The sequence below is a fragment of the Macaca mulatta genome, chromosome 15 (genome assembly GCF_049350105.2).
Source record: "Macaca mulatta isolate MMU2019108-1 chromosome 15, T2T-MMU8v2.0, whole genome shotgun sequence".
Lineage (NCBI taxonomy): Eukaryota > Metazoa > Chordata > Mammalia > Primates > Cercopithecidae > Macaca > Macaca mulatta.
The window spans coordinates 114550079-114573943 of record NC_133420.1 but is presented as its reverse complement, the minus strand read 5'-3'; the positions used below and the strand labels follow the sequence as shown (position 1 = coordinate 114573943).

The 23865-nt window shown below is 43.6% G+C and overlaps 1 protein-coding gene and 1 long non-coding RNA gene across 11 annotated transcripts in view; one reads left to right on the top strand and one right to left on the bottom strand.

Moving 5' to 3' along the window:
* Positions 1 to 23865, top strand: part of LOC144334738 (uncharacterized) — a 47907-nt gene that overhangs the window by 13487 nt on the left and 10555 nt on the right. The gene's annotated exons all lie outside the window — the stretch shown is intronic.
* IDNK (IDNK gluconokinase) lies at positions 1962 to 23674 on the bottom strand. 10 transcript variants are annotated; one of them, XM_028835291.2, is made up of 5 exons: positions 23609 to 23674; positions 17894 to 17924; positions 17137 to 17223; positions 4488 to 4531; positions 1962 to 2653 (listed from the first exon to the last, which is right to left on the bottom strand). In XM_028835291.2, the coding sequence occupies exons 3-5, from the start codon at positions 17164 to 17166 to the stop codon at positions 2302 to 2304; spliced, it is 426 nt and encodes a 141-aa protein (XP_028691124.1). In that variant the 5' UTR covers positions 17167 to 17223; positions 17894 to 17924; positions 23609 to 23674; the 3' UTR covers positions 1962 to 2301. The 10 variants fall into 10 exon arrangements, with proteins under 10 accessions (XP_028691124.1, XP_028691118.2, XP_028691123.1 ...); XM_028835285.2 differs by lacking the exon at positions 23609 to 23674 and adding an exon at positions 23279 to 23496; XM_028835290.2 differs by lacking the exon at positions 23609 to 23674 and adding an exon at positions 23219 to 23471.

Genomic DNA, 23865 nt, shown 5'->3' with positions numbered 1-23865 from the left:
ACCCAATTTATATAAATATGTTTCTTTTTCAAAAACTGTAATGTCACTACTTTCAATGGAAAATGGACACTTACCTTACATAGAAGGAAAGTAAAAACAGAAACAAGAACTAGATAAAGTGATTAAATTGTGGGGAGACCACGGGTCTGCCAGGAGTCTGAGCCTCCGGCTGCTGTCTGTTGAAAAGGAAGCTTGTCAAGTGCTGGAGAGGGATGAAGACACTCATATGAAACAGACACTCCCCATGTCACAGACAGGCAGAGCAACAGAGAAATATAAGGGGGATCCCTTCTGATCACATGTGTCGAATTATTTAAAGCCACACCTGAAATCACTGACATCTGAAATCACATGCCTTGTATATTCCCAGCAGTGCTGCCACACACTTCGGTCTGACTGCTGAGATCTGTCTCCAGTTCTGATACTCTGCAAATTCACAGACAGGGTGGAGTAGGGCCTTCTCACATGATCTATGAGGACAGCTCCCCTACTTGAAAAACAATGTTTTTTTTTTCCGCTAAAATAATTGTTTTCAATCTTTATTCCACCAAAATGATGCTTTTTGTTATATCAAATTTTGTTGAGCTGGGCACTGTGTCTTATGTTTCAAATCCCAGCAACATGGGAGGCTGAGGCAGGAGGATCACTTGAGGCCAGGAGTTTGAGACCAGCCTGGGCAACATAGCAAGACACTATATCTTAATTTTTTTTTTTTTTTTTTTTTTTTTTTTTGAGATGGAGTCTCCTTCTATCACCCAGGCTGGAGTGTAGTGGTACTGTCTTGGCTCACTGCAAGCTCCGTCTCCTGGGTTCACGCCATTCTTCTGCCTCAGCCTCCTGAGTAGCTGGGACTACAGGCACCTGCCACCACGCCCGGCTAATTTTTTGTATTTTTAGTAGAGACAGGGTTTCACCGTGTTAGCCAGGATGGTCTCCATGTCCTGACCTTGTGATCCGCCCATCTCAGCCTCCCAAAGTGCTGGGATTACAGGTGTGAGCCACCACGCCTGGCCTCTTAAATTTTTTTTTTTTTTTTTTTAAATTAGTTGGGCATGGTTGTGCATGCCTGTAGTCCTAGCTACTTGGGAGGCTGAGGTGGGAGGATCACTTGAGCCCAGGAGTTCAAACATGCAGTGGGCTATGATCATGCCACTGCACTCCAGCCTGGGTGACAGAGCAAGACCTCCTCTCTAAAAAAGAAAAAAAAAATTGTGTTGACCAAACTCTAATTTTTTAAAAATTGAAATGGAATCTCACTGTGTCACCCAGGCTGGAGTGCAGTGGCATAATCTCGGCTCACTGCAACCTTTGCCTCCTGAGTTCAAGCAATTTTCCTACCTCAGCCTCCTGAGTAACTGGGATTACCGGTGCCTGCCACCATACCCAGCTAATTTTTTACTTTTATTTTTACTAGAGACGGGGTGTTGGGCAGGCTGGTCTTGAACTACTGACCTCAAGTGATCCACCTGCCTCAGCCTCCCAAAGTGCTGGGATTACAGGTGTGAGCCACCGCGCCCGGCCCAAACTCTACTTTTTAAGTAGCAGTTATTTTAAGTTTCTACATTTAAATTACACACAGATACATAACACACAACCGCTCAGCGCAGAGCTGGTGACCAGCAGAGATAGTTCGAGTTGACATAATTTCAGGCAAAAGGCAAGAAACTTGGTATTGCTGCTGGTGAGTATGTTTGTATTCCGCCATTTAAGGAACTGAACAAAGTTTGCTTGTTCTCCAATGACCACCTTTTGAGACCTTAGCTTAAGAAGTAAGCGGAGATCACACCACTGCACTCCAGCCTGGGCAACAGAGTGAGACTCCATCTCCAAAAAAAAAACAACAAAAAAAGCCACCACTCTGACCACAGCTCCAGGAGAGAGGATCAGGAGGTGTGTGGTGTGCTGGGTGGTGGGTGGATGATGTACATGTTTATACTTCCAACACCAATTTCCAGGGAATGTCAAGGACAGCCAAGTTTCATTTATTTGTGCACATACGGGCATGAGCAAGAATGTTCTAAACAATGTAACAATTTCCAGCATCGATTACAGAATTTCCTCTGATCATTTGATGAATTTAAACTTCAATTTAAGCTTGACTTTTAAAACTCCCCTTCTGCTTCCCGATGAACCAGCATAATCCCTAAAATTACACCCAAACAAGTCTGTCTTGATACATTGGGGTTTGTTTGCCTTTAGAAAAATTTAGAATCTAGTATGGGCAAGGTGGCTGGAACGAGGTTTGGGATGGCACAAATATTTATGCTTAATTTTGTGTGGACCACTGATACAAAATGATTCTCACTTCATTTTTAGAGTTTCCATAATTTTAGCAATTATCTCTGAAACATTTTTGTCCACACTTATTTGGATGAAGTTTTCTGGAGCTGCTGGGGGCTCTAGAGTCTCGAACTGGGACTGCAGTAATTCAGGGGGCATAAAATGTCCCTTTCTTTTGAGTAAGCGTCCAGAGATGACCTCAAACGACCCACTCAGATGGACCACCAGGAGCTGCATCTCAGCCCGCTTTGCTTCCTTTTCCGACTCCTCGCACTTCAGAGCTGCACCATCTTTTCCTTGTGTTAATATGTCTCTGTACATTTTCTTCAGGGCTGAACAGGCTAGAACCACATGCTGTCCCGAGGCTACATCTCTGTTTAAAAAAAGAAAAAAAAAAAGAGGGAGGCTAATTTAAAAATATGAATGAAGACATTTAAAAATAACTCTGTCAATTCTAGGTGCAGGACTCTAGTCCTACTTCCTGCCAGTGGAAGGCATTAGAAAGTGGTGGTTAAGCATCAGGCAGTACTAACTGAGTTAAAGATCTTCTGCTAGTAGTGAACAATCCTGGGCGAAGGGATTTACCTCTCTGATTGTCAGTTCGTCATCTGTTAAATGGGGCTACCTAGCATACTTAGAGCTTTCATAAGGAAAACATTGTTCGAGATCTCTGATATACAGATGTGCTCAGGAAGTGTTGGTTCTGCTTTGATGGATGCCAGACGTTGCTCCGTCTCAGCGTGTGGAGACAGGGCTGCCAGCGCGCCCCTGTGCTATGCAAACAGCTAAGCTCAGGTCCTCTGCAGGATGTTCAGGGATCTGCATTCTACAACTGGCTTCTCCCTATTCCTACTCCACAGTGTCTGGGGGAATTGCTAGGTGCAGAGCTGGAGAAAGCGGGAGAGAAGGGAGCATCAGCCTCTCTGTGGGCAAGGCGAGTAGAATATGAGAGGTTTCTAGGGACGCACTAAGGGAAAAACTTGAGCCAGAAACAGAGGCAGTGTGACACAGCACCAGTAAGGGGAAACCAGTGCGGCCAGAGACCACGCGGCTGCTGAGTGTGGGAGGCAGTCATCCTGGGGTCAGGACAGGACTCTGGAGTTAAGAGGTGGTGCATAAATTCTGACTTGGGGCTGGCTTAGGGATTCAGTATGAAGTTCTCTTCAGAATGAAAGTTCTGAAGGAAGGGGCCTCCCTTGCGTTTTTTTTTTTTTTTTTTTTTTTTTTTTTGCAGCTAATACATGGCTAGCAAACAAAAATGAAGCCATACTCCTTTTTTATGACTATAAAATGACAGTACTGTAAAAATAGACTCTCATGAGTGCATTATGTTAGAGACCCAGGTAGGCAAAAATTTTCAAACCTTGAAACTCTGAACCGTAAACCCCTAAATCAAAACTCAGCCCATGCAAAGACAGGGCTGCCAGCCATGTCAATGGGTGTGAAAAAAGCAAACTGAAGTTTTGTTCATTTAAGTATATTCTAACTTCGTATGGCCCAGACGGTTTTAGATGGATAAAATATGAGTTCACCTTAGAAAGGAAGATCCGTAACCCACTCCCTGCCTTTTCCTTATCCTTCTCCATGTCCCGACCAGGATACCACTGGGGTCAGACCCACAGATGGGTGGTGTGGGGGGGACCCTGTTTGCTCAGGGCCATGCTGCAGAGCTGGGCAATATGGACTGTCATCCTGGCGGCTAATTACCTGTTCACTCACAAATGACCTCAGGCCTTCCTGGTAGTCAAAGCTTGAAGTAAAGGGAAGAAAAATTGAAGACTCAGATAGGCAATAACAGGAGTGGCACCAGTGGACGTGTTTTGAGCACTTACTATGTATTAGGTACTGTTCTACTGCCCACTCACCAACTCACTTACTTCTTACAATAATCTGTGGGTAGGAACTATATTAATTCCCATTTTACTAATGAAGAAACAGACTTATGGAAACCAAGTGGCTGATCAGGACTACTAGCTAGTAACTGTGGAGCTGTCTAGAAGGTGTGTCTCCAGAGCCCGATGAAACTCCATGCTGTCTGTGGCTGGCTGAAATCGTTGTGGTTACTTGATAGAAGTGTAGTCAGTTTTTAGAATCCTTTACCATCAGTCAGCTGTGATTTGAGGAGTGCATTTTTCTTTTCCTGTCTTTTCTGAGGCTTTTCTTTACTTGCTGGCTGTGGCTTATGCCAAGGCCCAGTGGTCTCTTACCTTAGTAAAATGTCGTGCAAGTTACAGAGCCATGGAATCCGGTCCTGAAAAAAACAAAACAAAACCAAAAACCCAGACACAACGTGACTTCTCCAGGTATTGTTTGTTTGTAGAGAAACATAGTTATATCATGTTCACAAACGTTAAGGTCCAGCGAAAGCTCAGTGGTGTGAGAAGTGGGCCGTGCACAAGGCTGAGGGGCCAGCCCCTGGGCAGAAACATTTTCTTTTGACTGGTGTCAGTGGCTCTTTTCATAATAATAAAAATTGCCCTAAAGTACCAGTATGTATCTCCCCATCTTAATCTCCCCATTTTACATATGTCCTCCCTGGTTCTGATATGTTTACAAATCTTTTATTGTACTGCATGTATTCTTCAGGTACCTCTGATCTCAAATGCAGAGAGAGACACACATAAACCCTTATGTCAGCTGTCCCCTGGTCCTGTTCTTCAAACCCTCCAAAGGACAAAATTCCCTTCAGATAAAATTATTCCAAGAAATTTATATTTTTGCCAAAGAGAAGACAGAGGAAATTTACGTAGCACATGCTACAGTGTTTCACAAAGAAATCTTCCTCAGACAAGTAAATTCTCTCCTCCTTCCCGGTGCAAATCCTGATTACTGGCCGTAATGCATTGGAAAACAAAACGGAAAAACCTTTCTATTGTTGAAAATTTTAAACACACTGAAAAGCAGACAAAACAGTACAAAGCAAACCTCTATATTACCAATACCCAGCTTCAGCAATTTTCTTTTGAGACGGAGTTTCGCTCTTGTTGCCCAGGCTGGAGTGCAGTGGCGTGATCTCGGCTCACTGCAACCTCTGCCTCCTGAGTTCAAGCAATTCTCCTGCCTCAGACTCCTGAGTAGCTGGGATTACAGGCATGCGCCACCATGCCTGGCTAATTAATTTTGTAGTTTTAGTAGAGACAGGGTTTCTCCATGTTGGTCAGGCTGGTCTCGAACTCCTGACCTCAGGTGATCCACCTGCCTCGGCCTCCCAAAGTTTTGGGATTACAGGCGTGAGCCACCGTGCCCAGCTGGCTTCAGCTATTTTCAACCCACGATTAGTCTTGTTGTACGTATGCCCCCAACCACATCCCACATCCCAAATAATCCCATCCTAGATGATTTTGAAGCTGATTCCAGAAACATGATGTGCTTTTTAAAGTCCTTGCTTTTAGGCATTTGATTACTACCATTTTATTTAGAATTTTTGATTTTATATACTTGAGATGGGCCTATATTTTAAAAATATGGACCATATTAAATGTCAGTATCAAGGCTTTACTAACTTTATAAAATGAGTAGGATAGTTTTCTCTTTTGTCCTGTTCTTTCAAACAGCTTGTATATAATATATAATGTTTGATAAAACTCATCTGAAAAACCCCCTAGGCCTCGGGCCTTTTTTGAGGGGAGATCTTTGATTATAGATTCAGTTTCTTTAATGAGCACTGTATTGTATTCAGGTTTTCTATTCTTGATTCAGTTTTGGTAGCTGCAACATTTATGATGGCAGGAAGAGACCACACTTAGACAGCTGAGCCACCCTCCCTGCCTGCCCTTCCCATCTCTTACTGCATCCTCTTACTTGGCTAAAGAATAAGGAACCTGGTGGAAGCCAGGCGGCCACACAGCAGGAGTAGATTCAGCTCATTTCAGCCCAGCTTCCAGACCTCCAGAACCTTGAACACAGTTTATATCTATAGGTTACACTCTCTGTACAACGTACTCACTTTTTATCACCTTTATCATTACTTCAAAGGAGTAACATAAACAATCCATGCCCTTACTGTAAATTATACAGCTCTCTGGACCTTCTGTTTCTTAAGCCAAATGCAGCACCAGAATGGTCACATTTTCACTGGGGAAAAAGCAGGTGTCCCTAAGCAGTGTCTGCCACTAGATCACTGCCATCCAACCCCATTTTCCCCACAGTGTTGATATTTTTCATTGAAATTATCCAATTTTGTCTAAGTCTTCAAATTTACTGGCATCAGGTTTTCCACATCCCTCTTTTTGTTATTCATCTCAATTGTGCTTCTTTCTTCTTGATCGGTCTCACTAGAGATCTATCTTTATTTTGTCAAACAACTAGCTTTTGCTCATAGTTTATTTTTTTCCATGACATAGCCCTCAGGAGATCCTGAGAACATGTGCCCAGTTTGTTTTCACTAGCATTCATTTCTATTATTTCTTGCATTTATTTTTTTCTACTTGAACTGAACAACTAGCTCATTACTTTTCATTCTTGTCATTTCCCAAAAATGCACTTAGAGGCTAGTTTCCCTCTAAGTAATGTTGTAATTGCATCCCACAAATTTTAATTGATAGTACTTTTGTTGTATATTACTTAATATTCTATAATTTCCATGATGATTTTTAACTTATAAATTATTTATATGAATGTTAATTTAAAAAAATTTTTGCTTATTTTTAGAGTTCCCAACCATTTTGGTGATGTGTGTGCATTTTTACTATGGATTTTACAGTTCATTATAAGTAAAAAATGTGAGTGGTATGATACTGATTCTTTGAAATTTGTGGCAATATTCTTTGTGTTCTAGTACATGTCAATTTTTGTAAATGTCCCACATGAACTTGAAAAGAATATTATTTTTCATTAATGCCTATGTCAGGCTTGATGCATTTATTCAAATCTTCTATATTCTTACTGATAATTTCTTTTGTCTACTTCATGTATCAATTTTTCAAGGTATTTAAAATTCCTCCATTAGACTGAGAAGTTGACAGTCCACCCTTCTGTCTTTGTGTGTGTTAGAAAATGTCTTTATTTTGTGCTTACTTGTGAATCAGATTTTGTTAGTTGATGAAGAATTCTTGGTTGCACGTTTTCAATAGTTTGAATAATTATTTCATTTTATTTGGGCCTTTGTTGAGAAGTCTCTTTTAGTGTATTAGGCAATCCTTTAGAAAATATATCTTATCTCTGGTAGCTTTAGGTAGGAAAAAGCCTCTTTGTCTTTGAGGGGCTGTGCAGTATTACTCTTGTCCTGCTCAGGACTTATTTTGCATATTCAGTGTGAGTACTCATACCCTGGAAAAGTGTTATTACCTATTTGAATATTGCCTTTCTCCTATTCTATTTACTTGGGTCCCTTTTAGCTATGCGGGAAGTTTGACATTTTACCATACACATCTATTCATTTTTCTTGAGTATTTTCTGTTTAGCTCTCTTCTTCATCCTGGGTAATATGCTCCAATCTGCTTTTCTTCCAATTCACTAGTTCTCTCTTCAGCTGTATCTAGTTTATTGTTTAATCCATCTGTTGATTATTTTTTATTTCTAATATTTTTATTTCATTCTTTTTCAGATTTTCCTGTTCTTGTCTTCCATTTGATTCTATTATGTCTTGTTCTTGGAGTGCAACATCTTACTATTACTGTTTTTGCTGATTCTCTCTCATAGTGGTCCATTTTCCCATGCAGTTTATAGTTTTTGATTGTAGTTTCATCTTCAGCAAAAGATTTTTTTTTTTCCCTTTGTGGAAGTCCTAAGTTTTGGAAACACTTTCACAGGCAGTTTCATCAATTCTAGAACAGTTTTATGTCAGTTTATAAGCTTGGTGCCTCTTTGTCATATAATGTGAATTTGGGTGTAGCAGGGGCTCAGGTTTCTCAAGGATCATTGTTTTTCCCCACCTGTGGCCCAGGCAGGCAGCTAGATTTTTTGCTCCTTTTGAATTCAGTGGGTGGCAATATTTTTAATCCTCATTCAAAGACAACCCTTATATAAGGACTTTATATTCTACTACTTGACATCAATGTTAACAACAACAACAAGACTTTATGTAAGATACTCAGGTCCAGTTCCATGCTTCATACAGGCTTACAGTCTTATCTCCCATCTCTACAGGGTCATCAAAACCTCAGCCTCCTGCCCTCCTGGCTTTTACATAGTCCAAAAATGCAGGGGAGTGGGTTATTCTGGTTTAGTTCAGCCTTGCCACACTTTGATTTTGGCACGAGATGTTCTCGTTTTGCCTTGGACTTTGGCAATTTTTATTTTCCTTTGATCTTTTCCATGAGGAGCCTTTTAAGCTCTCCAGCTCTAACCACCTTTAGCTCCTGGGTATCTCCCCTGGGCTCAGGACATTTCTTATTCAGAGTAATTTAACCTTCAGTAAGTGCAAGGTCATTCTACCAAGGCTATCACTTTGTGCTTAGCAAGTCAAAAACCCTCTAGTTATCTGGATCCACCCTTCATAGAAGGAAGAGGAGAATTAGAAATAATATTTCTTTTTCTTCATATCAAATAAAAGATTTTTAAAGCATTGCGTGCTAATGTAGGATTGAGGGTCCTGTAAGTTTACTAAACATAGAACTCTAAGACTTTACTTCCATGCACACACTATTTAACCAGAGATCACTTAGGAGTTCAAATGTAATAGCTACAAAAATCACAAAATGTACAGATCAAATGATGACAGTCACAATTTACACAAATTATAATCTAAATGTCAATAACTATATAATTAACATAAATCAATACTCAAATCACAACAGTTACTGTCATGTATGTACTTAAGAGCTGAAATGTACTTAACAAACGAAACATCTGTTTATGTTAGCAGTTGTCTGGGGGGTGTATTTAGTGGAACAAGTGTGGTTTTTTGTAAACGCAGTAACAAGATGATGAGGCTTACCAGCTCCATATTTGCAGACCACATGGTCAATTTTTATAAACGTCCCACATATACTTGAAAATAATATGTGTTATTTACTTTTCATTAATGCCTATGTCAGATTTGATGCGTTTATTCAAATCTTCTATGTCCTTCTCATGATTTCTTTTGTCTGCTTGATGTATAAATTTTCAAGACAGGTTTTTGAAATTCCTCCATTAGACTGAGAAGTTGACGGTCTGCCCTTCTGTCTTTGTGTATGTCAGAAAATGTCTTTGTTTTGTGGTTAATAAAGCAAAAACTAAAGTTATTAACGTTAGAATAAATGAGGACACTTTATGTGCTCTTGGAGAAGAGTGTAGATATTTAATGCTTATTATTGGCAAGGTTTTCTAGGACATCCTACTAAAAAACTAGATGTTCTGGACACTCTGTGAAGAGAAAAAAAGTTGGACAGTCTACATTTATGCAACTTGAAACCACCATTGCAATTCAGTGTTTTCTGAGCTTATGGTGGGGAATGGGGAAGAAGGCTGTCAAGGATTATAGGCTACAGGGATAATTAGCTGGACTGACTCAGCTCTGCAGTATTTTTTGATGGAAAATTGCCCCTGGGGAGAAGCTGCCCCTTCAAGCACAAATTTGGATTTCCACTTTCCTTTATCCATTTATAAGTGCTTATTGTGTGTGTAGGGAGACCCAGCCACTGTTCTGGGTGCTTTTGGTTCAATACCCTAGACATGATCACTCTAAGTTTGACTAATTCCTAAGGTACCATTTGAACTCATCTTTCTAAATTCCTTTCTTTCTCTTATTCCCCTTGTAATTAGCCAAGCTTTTCTACCACATTTATGGGCTAATGAAGATGAAAAAGACAATACTGCTTACATCAGCTTTTTTTTTTTTTTTAAAAACAACCTTCTTGTATATATTTTCTAAAACAGCTCCTCTGACAGACTGTTGTAATGAAAGAAGGCACTGGGTCTTGAAGCCTCCCACATTAGCAGGAGGTTCTACTTCCCACTCTGGGATTCAATCTTATAAAAACGTGGCACATATTGGCCCACAGGAAGGGAAACAGTGGCCACATACTTGACAAAAAGGTAGAATAAGTATTTAGGGGACTGATTTCTAACCCCGGAGTATGTTTTACATGAAAATGGAGGCATCTGCCTTCAAATCGTAGAAATTATGTCAAGTTCTATAAAGCTATGAGTCAAAGGATTTATCTTCTTAGAGAAAATGAGGGCCACAGTGAGGTGCTTTCCTAAGGACTTGGAAAAGAAGGAAATACGATTGTTCTCTAAGTGTTAAATTTAAAGATCAACAGTTAAAAGGAAGGGGCAGAGATGTGTAAGGTCATGTGAAGGAGTTAGAGTGACTCCCAGGCTAGCAAGGCATCACTGTGATTCAACTTAATATTTTCACATACCTAGAGGAAGCATGTCTGTCCCAGACAGGCTGGGCAGGCAGGAAGGCCAGAGCAGGGCACTGTAGATTGAAATGTGAAGCACTGGCCAGCGGACATGGAGCCTTGGCCACTGGCCTGTGAACATCATATTCTCATTAGCAAGCCTTTTCCTACTAACGCGTGGTCTCGCACCACCAGATTCTTTGGTCTTAACTCTCCCATGTTCACTAAGAAACCTCTGATTGTATGTTGGCTTCTGAAAATGTGGGTACTAATGTGATTGTTACAGGCCACGTAACAGAAGTATTTCTTTTGGTACATTAATCAACTGGCATTTTGATTTATGCAGGAACTTGTAAACCTGATTAGTAGGGGTCTCACATGAGAGATGAATCCATATTCAATGTGTTGACAATATCAAGGGGGCTGGGCGTGCAAGACAGAGAGCCAGCCCTGAGATCCCAGTTGGGTAGTCAACCAGCCTTTTCCAAGGTGTTCCCCTTGTCACTGTAGAAGTCTCTGGCTGGGACTTTAAGACTTTATTTAAGACTAGTGCTGTGAGCTGCGGATCTCCATTCAGCAAGAAGAATGCTTTAGAAGAGGAAGTGATTGGAAAGTTCTGAGGGCTGAATGCTAATTTACATGATCACATATCTACTCAGAGTTAAGGGGCAATTTGAACTATGAATTAGGACCAACTCAGAGATGAAATACACAGAACAAAAATAATTTTTTTTTGGCATGAGTAAATGTTCATAATGAGTTTGGGGGGAACCAAAGAGAGAGGACAATTTGTTTAAGTACCAGAATTTCTTTCTTATTAGCACAGGCACAAACTTGCATTTTGCTCTTTTGCTCAGATTATATATTCTGCCATTCCATCTGCACAAATATTTCTGTTTGCTGGTGCTGTGGAAATGGAGATCAATCTCTGTATTACTTTATGGCTTAGGAAGCAAATACACTTTTCATTGAGCTGAGTGTTGACTATCTTATTCATTATACTTTCTATGTGCCTGAAATATTTCATAAGAATGAAACAAATTAAAAATTACAGAAAACATATTTGGGTAATAAGTTTTCTATCTTGCATACAAATAAATAGAGCTTTACTTTGAATACATGTTTTTTCATTGTTTTAATAGTGCCTTAATGGATGATTTAGTCAATAATAAAGCACATTGCTTCATCTAGTCATAATAAAATTTTTCAGAATCTCAACTATGAAAGCCATAATAAATATAAAACTATTTAAACAAAAATAGGTGCTTTTAGACATCCGCCCTGTCGGAATTTATGGCAGACCAGACTAATTATCATGCACTGTGTGCATCAGTCATAAAAACAATAGAGAGGGTTGGAAATAAAACAGCAGCACTTTGAACGTGATTCCTGAAATTTCCAAATAGTGAATCATAATTCAATGATTATGAACTTTCCTTGGAGGCTCCCATGAAGCCACAAGGAGAAAGGTTTTTCCAAAGCAGCGCCAGTGTGGAAATTCAAGTTCTAGTGCCTGACCTGCTTCAAGCCAGGGCACCATGCCAGTGCCGTCATGACCCTTTCAGTCAGTGCCTCAAACATCCTTAAGGCCTAACCCCTATCATGGATGCGCTTGCGGGGAACTGCCCCTCTCACTCCTGCTGTCACCCTCACCCTCTTCTAACCCTTTTCTTTCCATTTAACCAACCCTGATTCACTGCTTGTGAATCATTTGTTTAATGGTTGGATGATCAGGGCCTTTAACACAGTAGGAAAAGTATGATCTTTGAAGTCAGAAAGACTCCCGTTGCTGTGTGGCTTTGCTCAAGTTACTTCATTTCTCTGTGCCTCTCTTTGTTCATTTGTAAAGTTGGGATCGTATGTAATTCATCGAGCTGCTTTGGGATTTAAATAAGAAAAGGAATAAACTATTTTTTGGTTGATTTAACAGCTGGAATAAACAGTACTTATTTCCAACTCTGAATTTTTGAGAGTTTAAATTCACAAATTTCGTAGGCATTGGGCCTTAATTCCACAAACACTAAATGTTAATACATGCAAAGCACCAGACTGAGTGAGCACTGGGCATAAATATGAATGGTGTGGTTCCTATCCTCAAAGGGAAGAGGCAAATGAGTAAATAATCTATTAAGTTACTTGCAGGGCAGGGATGAGGGCTGTAGGAGACATACTAAGAAGGGCTGTGATAACACAGCAGGAGGACAGGCCTTTTTTTTTTTTTTTTTGAGACAGAGTCTCGCTCTGTCGCCCAGGCTGGAGTGCGGTGGTGTGATCTCACTGCAAGCTTTACCTCCTGGGTTCATGCCATTCTCCCGCCTCAGCCTCCCGAGTAGCTGGGACTGCAGGTGCCCGCCACCGTGCCCAGCTAATTTTGTTTTTGTATTTTTAGTAGAGATGGGGTTTCACCGTGTTAGCCAGGATGGTCTTGAACTCCTGACCTCGTGATCTGCCTGCCTCGGCCTCCCAAAGTGCTGGGATTACAGGCATGAGCCACTGCGCTCAGAGGACAGGCCAATCTTGATCAGGCCTTGGAAACAGTAGGCCTTGGAAAGAGTAAATCTTGAAGGATAAAGAGAATTTCAAGACCTTGACTGGCCTGCTAAGGATTGTGGACCTTATTGTAAGGGTGCTAGGAAGGACCTAGACACATGAGCTCCAAATTTTATGCTCATAATGAAGAAAGGGGGCAATTGAGATCTCTCTACAGTGAAGAAAGTGGAACAAGAAGGAGATATTAGAGCAAATTCACTAAGCTCTGCGCCTTCCAAACAGTTACTGTGGACAATATAATAAATTATGAAAATCACACACACACACACACAAGTCTTAGGGGAAAGAGATGAGACAATCCAAATTAGCATCTCTGCCTATGGCTCTGATGTTCAAGGTTTTCACACTCCAGATCAAGCTTGTACAACCCACAGCCCGCAAGCCCTACTGCGGCTTTGAATGTGGCCCAACATAAATTCGTAAACTTTCTTAAAACATTATGAGATTTTTTTTTTTGCGATTTTTTTTTTTTTTGCTCATCAGCTATTGTTAGTGTTAGTGTATTTTATGTGTGGCCCAAGACAATTCTTCTTCCAATGTGGCCCAGGGAAGCCAAACAACTGGACACCCCTGTTCTAGATAGTCCCTACATGCAAGGATGGGGAAGGCAGTGCACTCCCGACTCCCAGCCCAGTGCTCGGAGGTGAGCACAATGAATGCTCCAAGAAGGGTTAAATCAGAATGTCATGAGGCTAGAGAAAGCTTTCTTGGCCTATGGAAACATCTCGAAAAATTAAGTGTCTTTTGGAAGGGAATGATGGGTAGAGAACAGATAATGGTAGAATATGGGTGGAGAGAGACGAGAAGGAAGGTGGGGAGTGGGAATGGCGGGGAGATGGGTGTGTTTTACCTGACGCAAAAGTATATAGAATGTTATATACTGACCACCCTCCAAAAAGAAAGAAGAATAATTCCAAAATTCAATTCATAGATATTTTTGGAAGATGAGACCAAGGGTGATATAGTTTATGAAAAATTTTTTAGTACTTTCCAAATTTTCTATACAGGGCAAATATTACAATTATAATCAGGAGATTTTTTTTCAGGATTTTTTTTTCTTTTCCAAAAAAACCCTCTTTTTAAAATAGACTTTGAAGTTGAAGTCTACTCAGTTGTCACTGCAGGCTCAGATAGGACACTGAGGGCTGGGTGCCTAGGGGAGACTCACTGACAGGCAGCTTTGAAATTCTTTATTATTGATATCATGATAATGCTAATAATTTATCACAGCTTGGGTAGACTGTTTCTAGACTGGCACTGTCCAACACAGCTTTCTGCAATGATGTTCTATAGCTGTGCTGTCCAATAAGGTAGCCACTAGCCACTCACGGCTACTGAGCTTTTGAAATGTGGCTGGTATAACCCAGGGACTAGATTTTACATTTCATCTATTTTAATTAATTTGCATGTATTTTTTCAGACAGGGTCTCACTCTGTTCCTCCAGGCTGGAGTGCAGTGGTGCAATTACAGCTCACTGTACCCTCGAACTCCCGAGCTGAGGCCATCCTCCCACCTCAGTCTCCCCAGTAGCTGGGACTACAGGCATGCACCACTGGCTATTTTTTTTATTTTTTTATTTTTGTAGAGACAGGGACTTGCTAGCTCCTGGCCTTCAGCCTCTGCCTCCCAGAGTGCTGGGATTATAGGCTTGAGCCACTGAGCCTGGCCTAATTAATTTACATTTAAATAGCCTGAGGGAGCCCTTAACATGTTCCACTCAGACTGCAGCTCTGAGCCCTCCCAACACAAAACTCTCCCTACATCCTCCCTAGATTCTTTCTCAAGGGAGAACCAGGGCTTCTGCCTTGGACATGGACACGCTTTGATCCATCCACAGGGGGCTTTCCTCAGCTCTGTAGCATGGGGGCAGTGTGCGGAGGGTGGGGACCGGTTACCACGGCAACCAGGAGCTGTGTTGGTGCCAGCACAGCTGTGACCCATATCTTCAGTCTTAGACTCATTGGATTCTTATCAAGAATGAAAATCATCTGTCATTCTACCTCTTAAGAATGTAAACCATCTGTCGTTCTACCTCCTCCTCTCTCTATTTTGCTTATCTCTACGGTCTGGCTAGCTTGTAGTTTTTTTTTTTCTGAAAAAATTTAGTAAGTAACTTGTGTTTCTTCCAGTAATCTTTTCTCCTGTACATAAATTTCTCTTCTGAATTCTACCCCCCAATCCATACAGTCCACTTAACAAGCATCACTTGTGAAGAAGAGGAAGACTATAGAAATTCCATTTTAAAATCTATCAATTTTGGTTGCTTTGTTATTTAACTTACCTTTTATTTGCAGTCACCAAACAGAAACCTAAAATAACACAGGCACAGTCACATTTTATACACTCCCTTAGAAATGGTTTATGTTATTGGCGGGTATATATGATTTATGTTGTGTGTGTATGGTTAGTAATAATAATTTTAAAACGTGATATTTGTTGAATGCTATAGGCACTTTTCTGTGCATATTTTTTGTATTATCTCATTTAATACTCCCAAGAAGCCAATCAAATAGATCCTGTTAACATTCCTACCTCACAGGAGAAAAACGGGGCACAGAGAGACTAAGCCCTTTGTCAAGGTCATACAAGTCTGGGTGGTGGAACTAGGTTGCCTATGTTTAGTATCAACGTGATTACTACTCTCTTTTATTACTACTCTGTTATACTATTATTACTCTCATTATTATTACTCTCTCTTTTATAGTTCTGTTGCCCTATCTTCTAAAATCAAATGTTGCAAACCTGTGATGATTCAAGGCCTGAACCTCTACAAACTCAAGCTGCACCCCCAATAACAAAGAGAAGTGCACTCTTGGGGTGCTCTAGAATAGACCTAATGATAGTTTAATGGCTCAAGGCACAAAAAAGAAAAGATAGTGAGCTAGGGAAAGGACACCTGGGGGTGAGCCCAGCCCCACTGAAAGTGAAAACAACAGTGTTGGTCTGTGGCCAGTTCCATTTGTTCTTGCTCTTTGGACACACTTAGTGCGTGGCCCCAGCCTTTGACCTGCCCTCATCTCTCCTGAGTTACGGCCAGTTATGCCGGCAAGGACAGTTTGTAACTCTGGTGTGAGACACTCTAGGGGATGGCCTTACAGCCTGCACACTGGAGAGTGCTGTTCATCCATTCATTCACTCGAAAACATGCCACAACTATTTTCTGATGTTTACTATGCGTCAGGCCCAGGGGGTACAATGGTTAACAGGAACAGCCACAGTCCCTGCCCTTTTAGGGGTAAAGTCTAGTTGCAGAGACAAACATTAATCAAATTCTCAGACCGTCAGTTGTTGAGCTGCCACAGTGACAAGTGCAACAGTGAAATGGCACCATGAGAGTCCATCATGGAGGTTTCACCTCCCTGTGGAAGTGGCATGGGTGCTGAGAAGAAAGGATGAGAAGGGCTAGCTCAGGGAAGAAGGGAACAGGGATACAAAGGCCCCATGGGAGAAGTGTTTCAGTGGGAGGGACTGGAAGAGGCCAGGGTGCTCCCGTGGAGATGGCGGGGGGCTGCATGGTTTCGAAAGAGGCTGGAGCCATGTGGAGGCCACGCCACGCATGCTTAGCAGTGTAGGTGTTTGGTCTTGATCCTGAGGTTAGTGGGAAGCCTCTACTGGGTCATAGGCATGACCAGATTTGAGTTTTCAACGATCACTCTGGCTTTGGGGTGAATGCCAGAGTACGGTGATGGTGGCAGGCTGACAGCACCTGGGAAGGCATGAGGACTTCCCCATGTATGAGGCACAGGGAGCCTCTGCCCTCTCAGGAATTACATTCTGCAGGTTAAAATCCCACAAGGTGTTCTGGCAGAACCTGTTCAGGCTGGGGCAGAGGGTGGCAGTGTTCCTGGGCCCGAGTTCAGACAGTTGTTCAGGACTGGAGCTAACATATGTAGAGGATCTACTGGGCACCTGGCTCTCTGAAGCCCCTGTACAGTGACCTTAGGACTCAGGAACTCTACTACACCAAGTGCTGTAGAGATCTCATCCCGTCACCCAGGTGGAACATGTGTGATGGACACAGACAGCAACTGTTACCTGGTCATCGAGCGGTATCCCTTTTCCCATCTTCTTTCGATTTTCCTCCGGGTGATAGTCATCAGCATCATAGAATTTCCATCCCAGCTTTAAGAACAAAGTGAAAGGGTGTATGTGGCAGGCAGATGGGCCAATGTGACAGTCATTGTGGGGTTACTCACAGGCAGGTGTGGAAACAATGCCAGCTGCCTGGTTCCCATCAACCCCAAGCACAACCCCCAGGAGGGAAGCACCTTGTCATGCCATTTCACAGCCCCCACGACTGGGGCTGCCACGGTCTCCTTTAATTCATTACTTTTTTTTTTTTTTTTTTTTTTTTGAGACAGAGTCTCACTCTGTCGCCAGCCTGGAGTGCAGTGGCTCAATCTCGGCTCACTGCAACCTCCGCCTCCTGGGTTCAAGTGATTCTCCTGCCTCAGCCTCCCAAGTAGCTAGGACTACAGGCACGCGCCACCATGCCTCACTAATTTTTGTATTTTCAGTAGAGACGGGGTTTCACTGTGTTGGCCAGGATGGCCTTGATCTCTTGACCACGTGATCCGCCCACCTCAGCCTCCCAAAGTGCTGGGATTACAGGCCTGAGCCACCGCACCCGGCCTATTCATCGCTATTTGTAATCACCAAGGAGAAAAATGAAATTGCTCCAATGGGGTTCAAAGCCATGTGGAAGTGTCCGTACAAAGCAGAAAAAAGAGATGCAAGGAGACCAGAACACAATGGGACACGCACTTGGAAGGCATTAGGACAGGTTACTAACCTCAGATGCCAGCAGGGCGCCCACGGTGGATCTGTGGAGAGGACACAGATGTTCCCATTACTGCCCTGCCCAATGTGTGGAGCTTCCTTTTGTGCAAGGATGTCTGGGAAAGGGACGGCTGCCCTAGCAGGAATTTAAACACCAATCACGGTGTAATCCTAAAGCAGTGATGCCCATGACCCTGGAGTCTGGAGATTGGCCTTAGCTGATCCCCGCGAATGTCAATGAAGAAATAATTAGTTAACACTATTTTTTTCTCAAAAGGCGATATATAAGATCTCATTAAACCCAAGATTTTTCTTCAGTAATCAGTTTTTGGTCCCTGTTGCATAATTTTGTGTGTGTGTGTGGGGGAATGTTGAATTCATAAAGTCATCAAATTCTGTTGAGAATATTGAGTGGAGGGGTCTGATGGAGGATTTAATCTCTAGCAGCACCCATGTAAAGTTCAGGGCACTCATAAAAGCATAAAAACATTTTTGGAGTTTAAAAGAGACACACTCCTAAAATAAAGGACATGGGTCAGTATCTCACGGATCACCAGCACTTGTTAAGACTGGGAGTTAAACGTTCTCTGTGCAGAGCATTTGGTAACTACCTGTTCATACTCTACCAGGCGGCATGTGCTAGTGAAAGGGGCTCGAGACTCGGGACTGGGGATGGGGCCACAGTTGCCTTCTGCCACTAAATGACTGAGTGCTCCCAGCCAAGTCACCTATTCCTTTAAGCCTCAGTTTTCTCACCTGTAAAACAAGGGATCTGAGCCACACAATGTATCCATCCACCTAAATTTCATTTGTTTATTGAGCACCTACCCAGGATGTAATGGTAAGCTCACTGAGACATGGCCTTAGCCATCCTAAACAGTCTAGTACCACAGGGTAGGGGTGGAGGCCAGCAGACAATGACCCATAAAGTGCTTTCTTGCTTTCAATGTTTAAAGTGTTGCCCAAATGCCAATTATTTAAGCACCATCTTCATAATTTTTTACCTATCTCCATACTGTTTTATCATGCCCTCTTAAATTTTGCATATCACCTCAACATTTTGATGTTTTTATTTAATTGCTTCACTTTTAAAAATTAAATAAGTGTGTTAAAGAAGGAAACCTTCTTTCATTCCCTTACACAAGAAGCTATCATCACTTGCCTTGAACAGAAGGCACCTGAAGCTGTATGTAATGAAAACAGAACAATGTGATTAAATTCTAGCTGGACACTGTTGCCTAACAAAGGTCCTCTTTCTTTCACCAAAAAGCCATCAGAGAGGTGTTAGACACACTTGTACCAAACTGAGATCTGCTCCTTGATGTAACCAAAGGATTGCGAGAGCAATGAAACCTTTCCCGTTATATTCATTCTATTGAAGGCTGCTCAGCGAGACATGCAGCCTATGGATGAACAGACCATCCCGGCCAATCTCCACGGCTGGTGAAGCCAGAAGTATGCATAGCAGAAATCACACTTAAGACAAAGTTAGGTTGGGCACGGTGGCTAACGCCTATAATCCCAGCACTTTGGGAGGCTGAGGCAGGTGGACTTTGGGAGGCTGAGGTAGGCAGATCACTTGAGGCCAGGAGTTTGGGACCAGCCCGGCCAACATAGCAAAACCCCGTTTCCACTAAGAATACAAAACTGAGCTGGGCATGGTGGCACACACCTGTAACCCCAGTTACTCCGGAGGCTGAGGCATGAGAATCGCTTGAACTCAGAAGGCAGAGGTTGCAGTGAGCTGAGCTCACACCACTGTACTCCAGCCTGGGCGACAGAGTGAGAGTCTGTCTCAAAAAACAAAACAACACCACCACCACCACCACCAAAAAGACCAAGTTAGATTAGCCATGAATGAATATGCCATCCAGTACTCATAATCTGAAAGCAGAGCTAAAGAGATGTGGGTGAAGACTGTCAGGAAGAAGATGGGAAACGAAAAACCACTGTCTGGATTCTTGAATATGCACCAAAGACCCTGGCAGAAATAAGGCACCGTGCTGGGCCCCAAAATACTGGTCAGACCCAGGATTACAAATCAAGATTTGGGGTCTATAGGTCTCCCAGTGAGTTGGTCTAAATCAGGAGCAAGGGACTTAAAAAGACAACACAGGCCAATGGGGGAGAAGGAAGGGATGCAGAATCAATGAGAAAGACATTCAAAAGGTCTGAGCTTGTTTCATCAGCAAAGAGAAGGAAACCTGGGAGGAGATGTTAAGGGTGGCTTCACTAAGACTGTGAAAATATAAAGAAAACTAACAACACTGCCACTCACTCAAATGCCTGCCATCTTCCATCCATTTATTCATTCATTAAGTCATCAAGTATTTAGTGAGTACCTACGTAATGCCAGGAACTGTTCTAGACACATGTATCAGTAAACAAAAAAGAAAATGATCCTCTACATTCAGGTGGGGGAAGACAGTAACAAACTGAGTACTTGAGGTCACTGTGTTTTAACAGTGTTATAAATGGAGTCTTTCTGTTTTGAGACTATTGTTCTCTTCAGCCATTAGGCTGTGACAAATATTTTTCTAAATGTTATGGAGTATAATTTTAAAATCCTGTAGGGCTTCAATAGGGGTTCACAAAGTCACTAAAGAACTTGATGTTGCTACATCCAATGATGAATAGAATCAAGTCTCAGTCTTTTTATTACTCAGCTAGTCAGTAACATTGAACACATCTCCCTGACGCTGAACCACCAGAAGGCCCCAGGGTTCAGTTCTTGGCCAGCTTTTTTATCTATACACACCCCTTTGGTGATCTCAACACCTTAGGTCTTTAAGTACACCCACACAACAATGATTCCCACCGTCAGATCTAAAGTCCCTCTCCTCTGAACTTCAGACTTGGACATCCAACCACCATCCACTTGATGACTGACTGGCTCCTGAAACTCACCATATCCCACACTGAGATTCTGAGGTTGTCTTCCAAATCTGCTCTATCTACTGATTCCCCATCGCAGTTTGTGGCAACTCCCTCCTTCCAATTACCCAGGCCTAAAATCTTTTTTTTTTTTTTTTTTTTTGAGACAGAGTCTTGCTCTGTAGCCCAGGCTGGAGTGCAGTGGCCGATCTCAGCTCACTGCAAGCTCCGCCTCCCGGGTTCACGCCATTCTCCTGCCTCAGCCTCCCGAGTAGCTGGGACTACAGGCGCCCGCCACCTCGCCCAGCTAGTTTTTTGTATTTTTTAAGTAGAGACGGGGTTTCACCATGTTAGCCAGGATGGTCTCGATCTCTTGACCTCGTGATCCGCCCGTCTTGGCCTCCCAAAGTGCTGGAATTACAGGCTTGAGCCACCGCGCCCGGCCGGCCTAAAATCCTGAATCATCCTTGACTTCTCTCTCGTCTTCTTACACCCCACATCCAGTCCACAAACACATCTTTCTGACTCCGCCTTCAAAATATTGCCAGCATATGACCACATCTCTTCACCTGCATTGTTTCTGACTTCATCTCCCATCATGCTTCCCCTCACTCAGCCACAATGGCTTCCTTCCTGCTCTTTAAAGAAGCCAAGCCTTAGCAGGGCATGGTGGCTCACGCCTGTAATCCCTGCACTTTGGGAGGCCGAGACGCGTGGATCACCTGAGGTCAGGAGTTTGAGACCAGCCTCGCCAACATGATGAAACCCCATCTCTACTAAAAATACAAAAAATTAGCTGGGCGTGGTGGCGGGCGCCTATAATCCCAGCTACTCTGGAGGCTGAGGCAGGGGAATCGCTTGAACTCGGAAGTCGGAGGTGGCAGTGAGCTGAGAATCCACCACTGCGCTCCAGCCTGGGCAACAGGAGTGAAGCTCCATCTCAAAAAAAAAAAAAAAAGAAAAAAGAAAAAAGGAAAAAAAGAAGCCAAGCCTCAGAACCTTTGCACCTGCCATTCCCTCTGCCTCTCCTGCCCTTTGCTCAGCTATCCACATGGCGGACTCCTCAAGTCTTGCAGGTCTTTGCTCAAACGCCACTCCCCCAGAGGAGCCTTCCCTGACCACTCTGCCTGGCACCCTATGTTCTGCTTACTCCAGAGCATCTCACCAGTTCACACACTACATATATTCATTTACTCTGTCTCCCATACCAGAATGTAAATCCTTTGAGGGCAGGGATTTTATCTGTCCTGTTCACTATATGACAATGACATAGAGGAAGGATTGAGCTCAATAATTACTGAGTACATGAATATCACAAGCTATACATCATAGGGATTAGACCCCCCTCAACTGATCCAAGACTCAGAAGGGTACATGAATTACCCAAGCTCACACAGCCAGACAGCAACAGAACCAAGACCTAGGGCTGTCCACTCCTGTTACATCACACGATGGCAATGATTTTACATTCTCCAACTGATTCAAATCATATGGCAGCTAGGGATTTGGGGCTCCATGTTTTATTTCAATTTCAGTTCAAGATTTCTTATCTTTGTCGCTAAGAACCCTACAGCAATTTTGGAAAGCAAAACCCATCTACCTGGAGTAAGTCTTTACACCTGACTACACGGGCCACAACATGGGCCGTTCCTGATTCAGAAAATTCTAGAAGGGTCCTATAGGCCCTTGAAGGTTATAATGTTTTAGGTGATCAAGTTCTATCCTTTGCTGCCTGTGGTCGAATGCTGCAGCAGCTGTCTTTTCTGATAAAGGGCACAGTTAGACTTTGGTTTAAACAGGAAGCCAAATGTTAACTCCTCAGTCTCCAAATTAGCACACTGGGCTACCTATGTGGTTTCCACAATTCTCTCCTTTCTTTCCAAACCTTCAGGAGCTACCCTCCATATTAACGCTGTCTCCTTCCAGGTTAAGCTGATGAAAGGAAGGGGAAAACGATTCACTTTACAAAATCGAATCGGAGAAGTCCAGGGCCTCACAGGAGGAGGCCGCTGTGTGTTCAGATGGCCAAAGGTCCGTGAGAGCCTGGGCCGTGGTTTGCGTCCTCTCGCTAGAGGCCGTGCACCCTCCCGCCTAGCCCCGACGAGGCGCCCGGAAACCGAGCCCAGCGCCGCTCGCTAGGCCTCCACTGCGCGGCCCTGCAGCCGCCTCTTCAGGAGCGGCTTCCTCCCTGAGCATGCGGTCGCTGCAGCCTCCCTGTCTTAGAGCGGGAACCCTGGGCTCGGATGCGGTCCCAGGATGGGCGCTCTGCTAGCAGGCTGGTGGGCGGGGAGAGTGCGCGCAGCCGCGGGCCTCGGTTTCTTCATCCGCAAAGGGAAGGGTGGGGGGTCCCCACGACCCCATTTCACCGGCAGGGACGGCGACACGTCCGGCCTCCGCCGCGCCCGCAACGTCTCTCCCGGGCGCCCCCCGCCCTCTCCCGGACCTACTTCCCCGAGCCGCTCACGCCCATCACCAGCAACGCGCCCGGCGCCGCCATGACCCGAGCCTGGCTCCTTTCAGTCACCTTCCGGGCCCCGCCGTCCCCGGCCTTCCCGGCGCCCGAGGGGCGGAGCCGCTCCCGCCCAGGCAGGGCGAGTGAGGGCTGTGCCCCTCTGCGCTCCCCCGGTTTCCCCGCGCCCCTTTTCCATGCTTTCCGCCTCCCTTTCCCAACCTCCCCATCTCTCTCTCCTGCCCCTTCTTTTCCTCTCCCCTCCCCTCCCTCTTTCCTCTTCCCGGAAGTGAAGCGCGCGCCCGGCCTGGCACTGGCGTCTCCCTGGGCTGCCCATAGTCGCCCAAAGCCCCGCCACCTGTCTTCCTACTGTCCTGGCCCCTCTTGGTTCCAGAAGAGCCTCACCCTGGCAGGCCGGATCGTCATCCACCCATGGAAAGCATTCATTCATTCATTTATAAAAATGTTTTATAGAAAGAATAAACGGAAAATAAGACTCATACTTTCCCACACCAGGCAGCATAAGCAGCACTTCCTAAAACGACACCCCTTTCCCCGCGCCCCCGCGTAGGTAGATGGGTATGAATATTTTGTAAAACTGGGATCAGGCCGTACACAGCGTTTTGTAATCTGGCCTTTTGTCACAATAATAAATGGCGGCC

Excerpts from the sequence above, each read along its gene's own strand:
- IDNK (XM_028835285.2), bottom strand. The coding sequence starts at position 23,433 with ATGGGGAGGTTGGGAAAGGGAGGCGGAAAGCATGGAAAAGGGGCGCGG. Across the intron at positions 4,532-17,136 it reads GGATACCGCTCGATGACCAG|GACCGGATTCCATGGCTCTG; the intron begins GTAACAGTTGCT and ends TGTTTTTTTCAG. Across the intron at positions 2,654-4,487 it reads TTGCACGACATTTTACTAAG|AGATGTAGCCTCGGGACAGC; the intron begins GTAAGAGACCAC and ends TTTTTTAAACAG.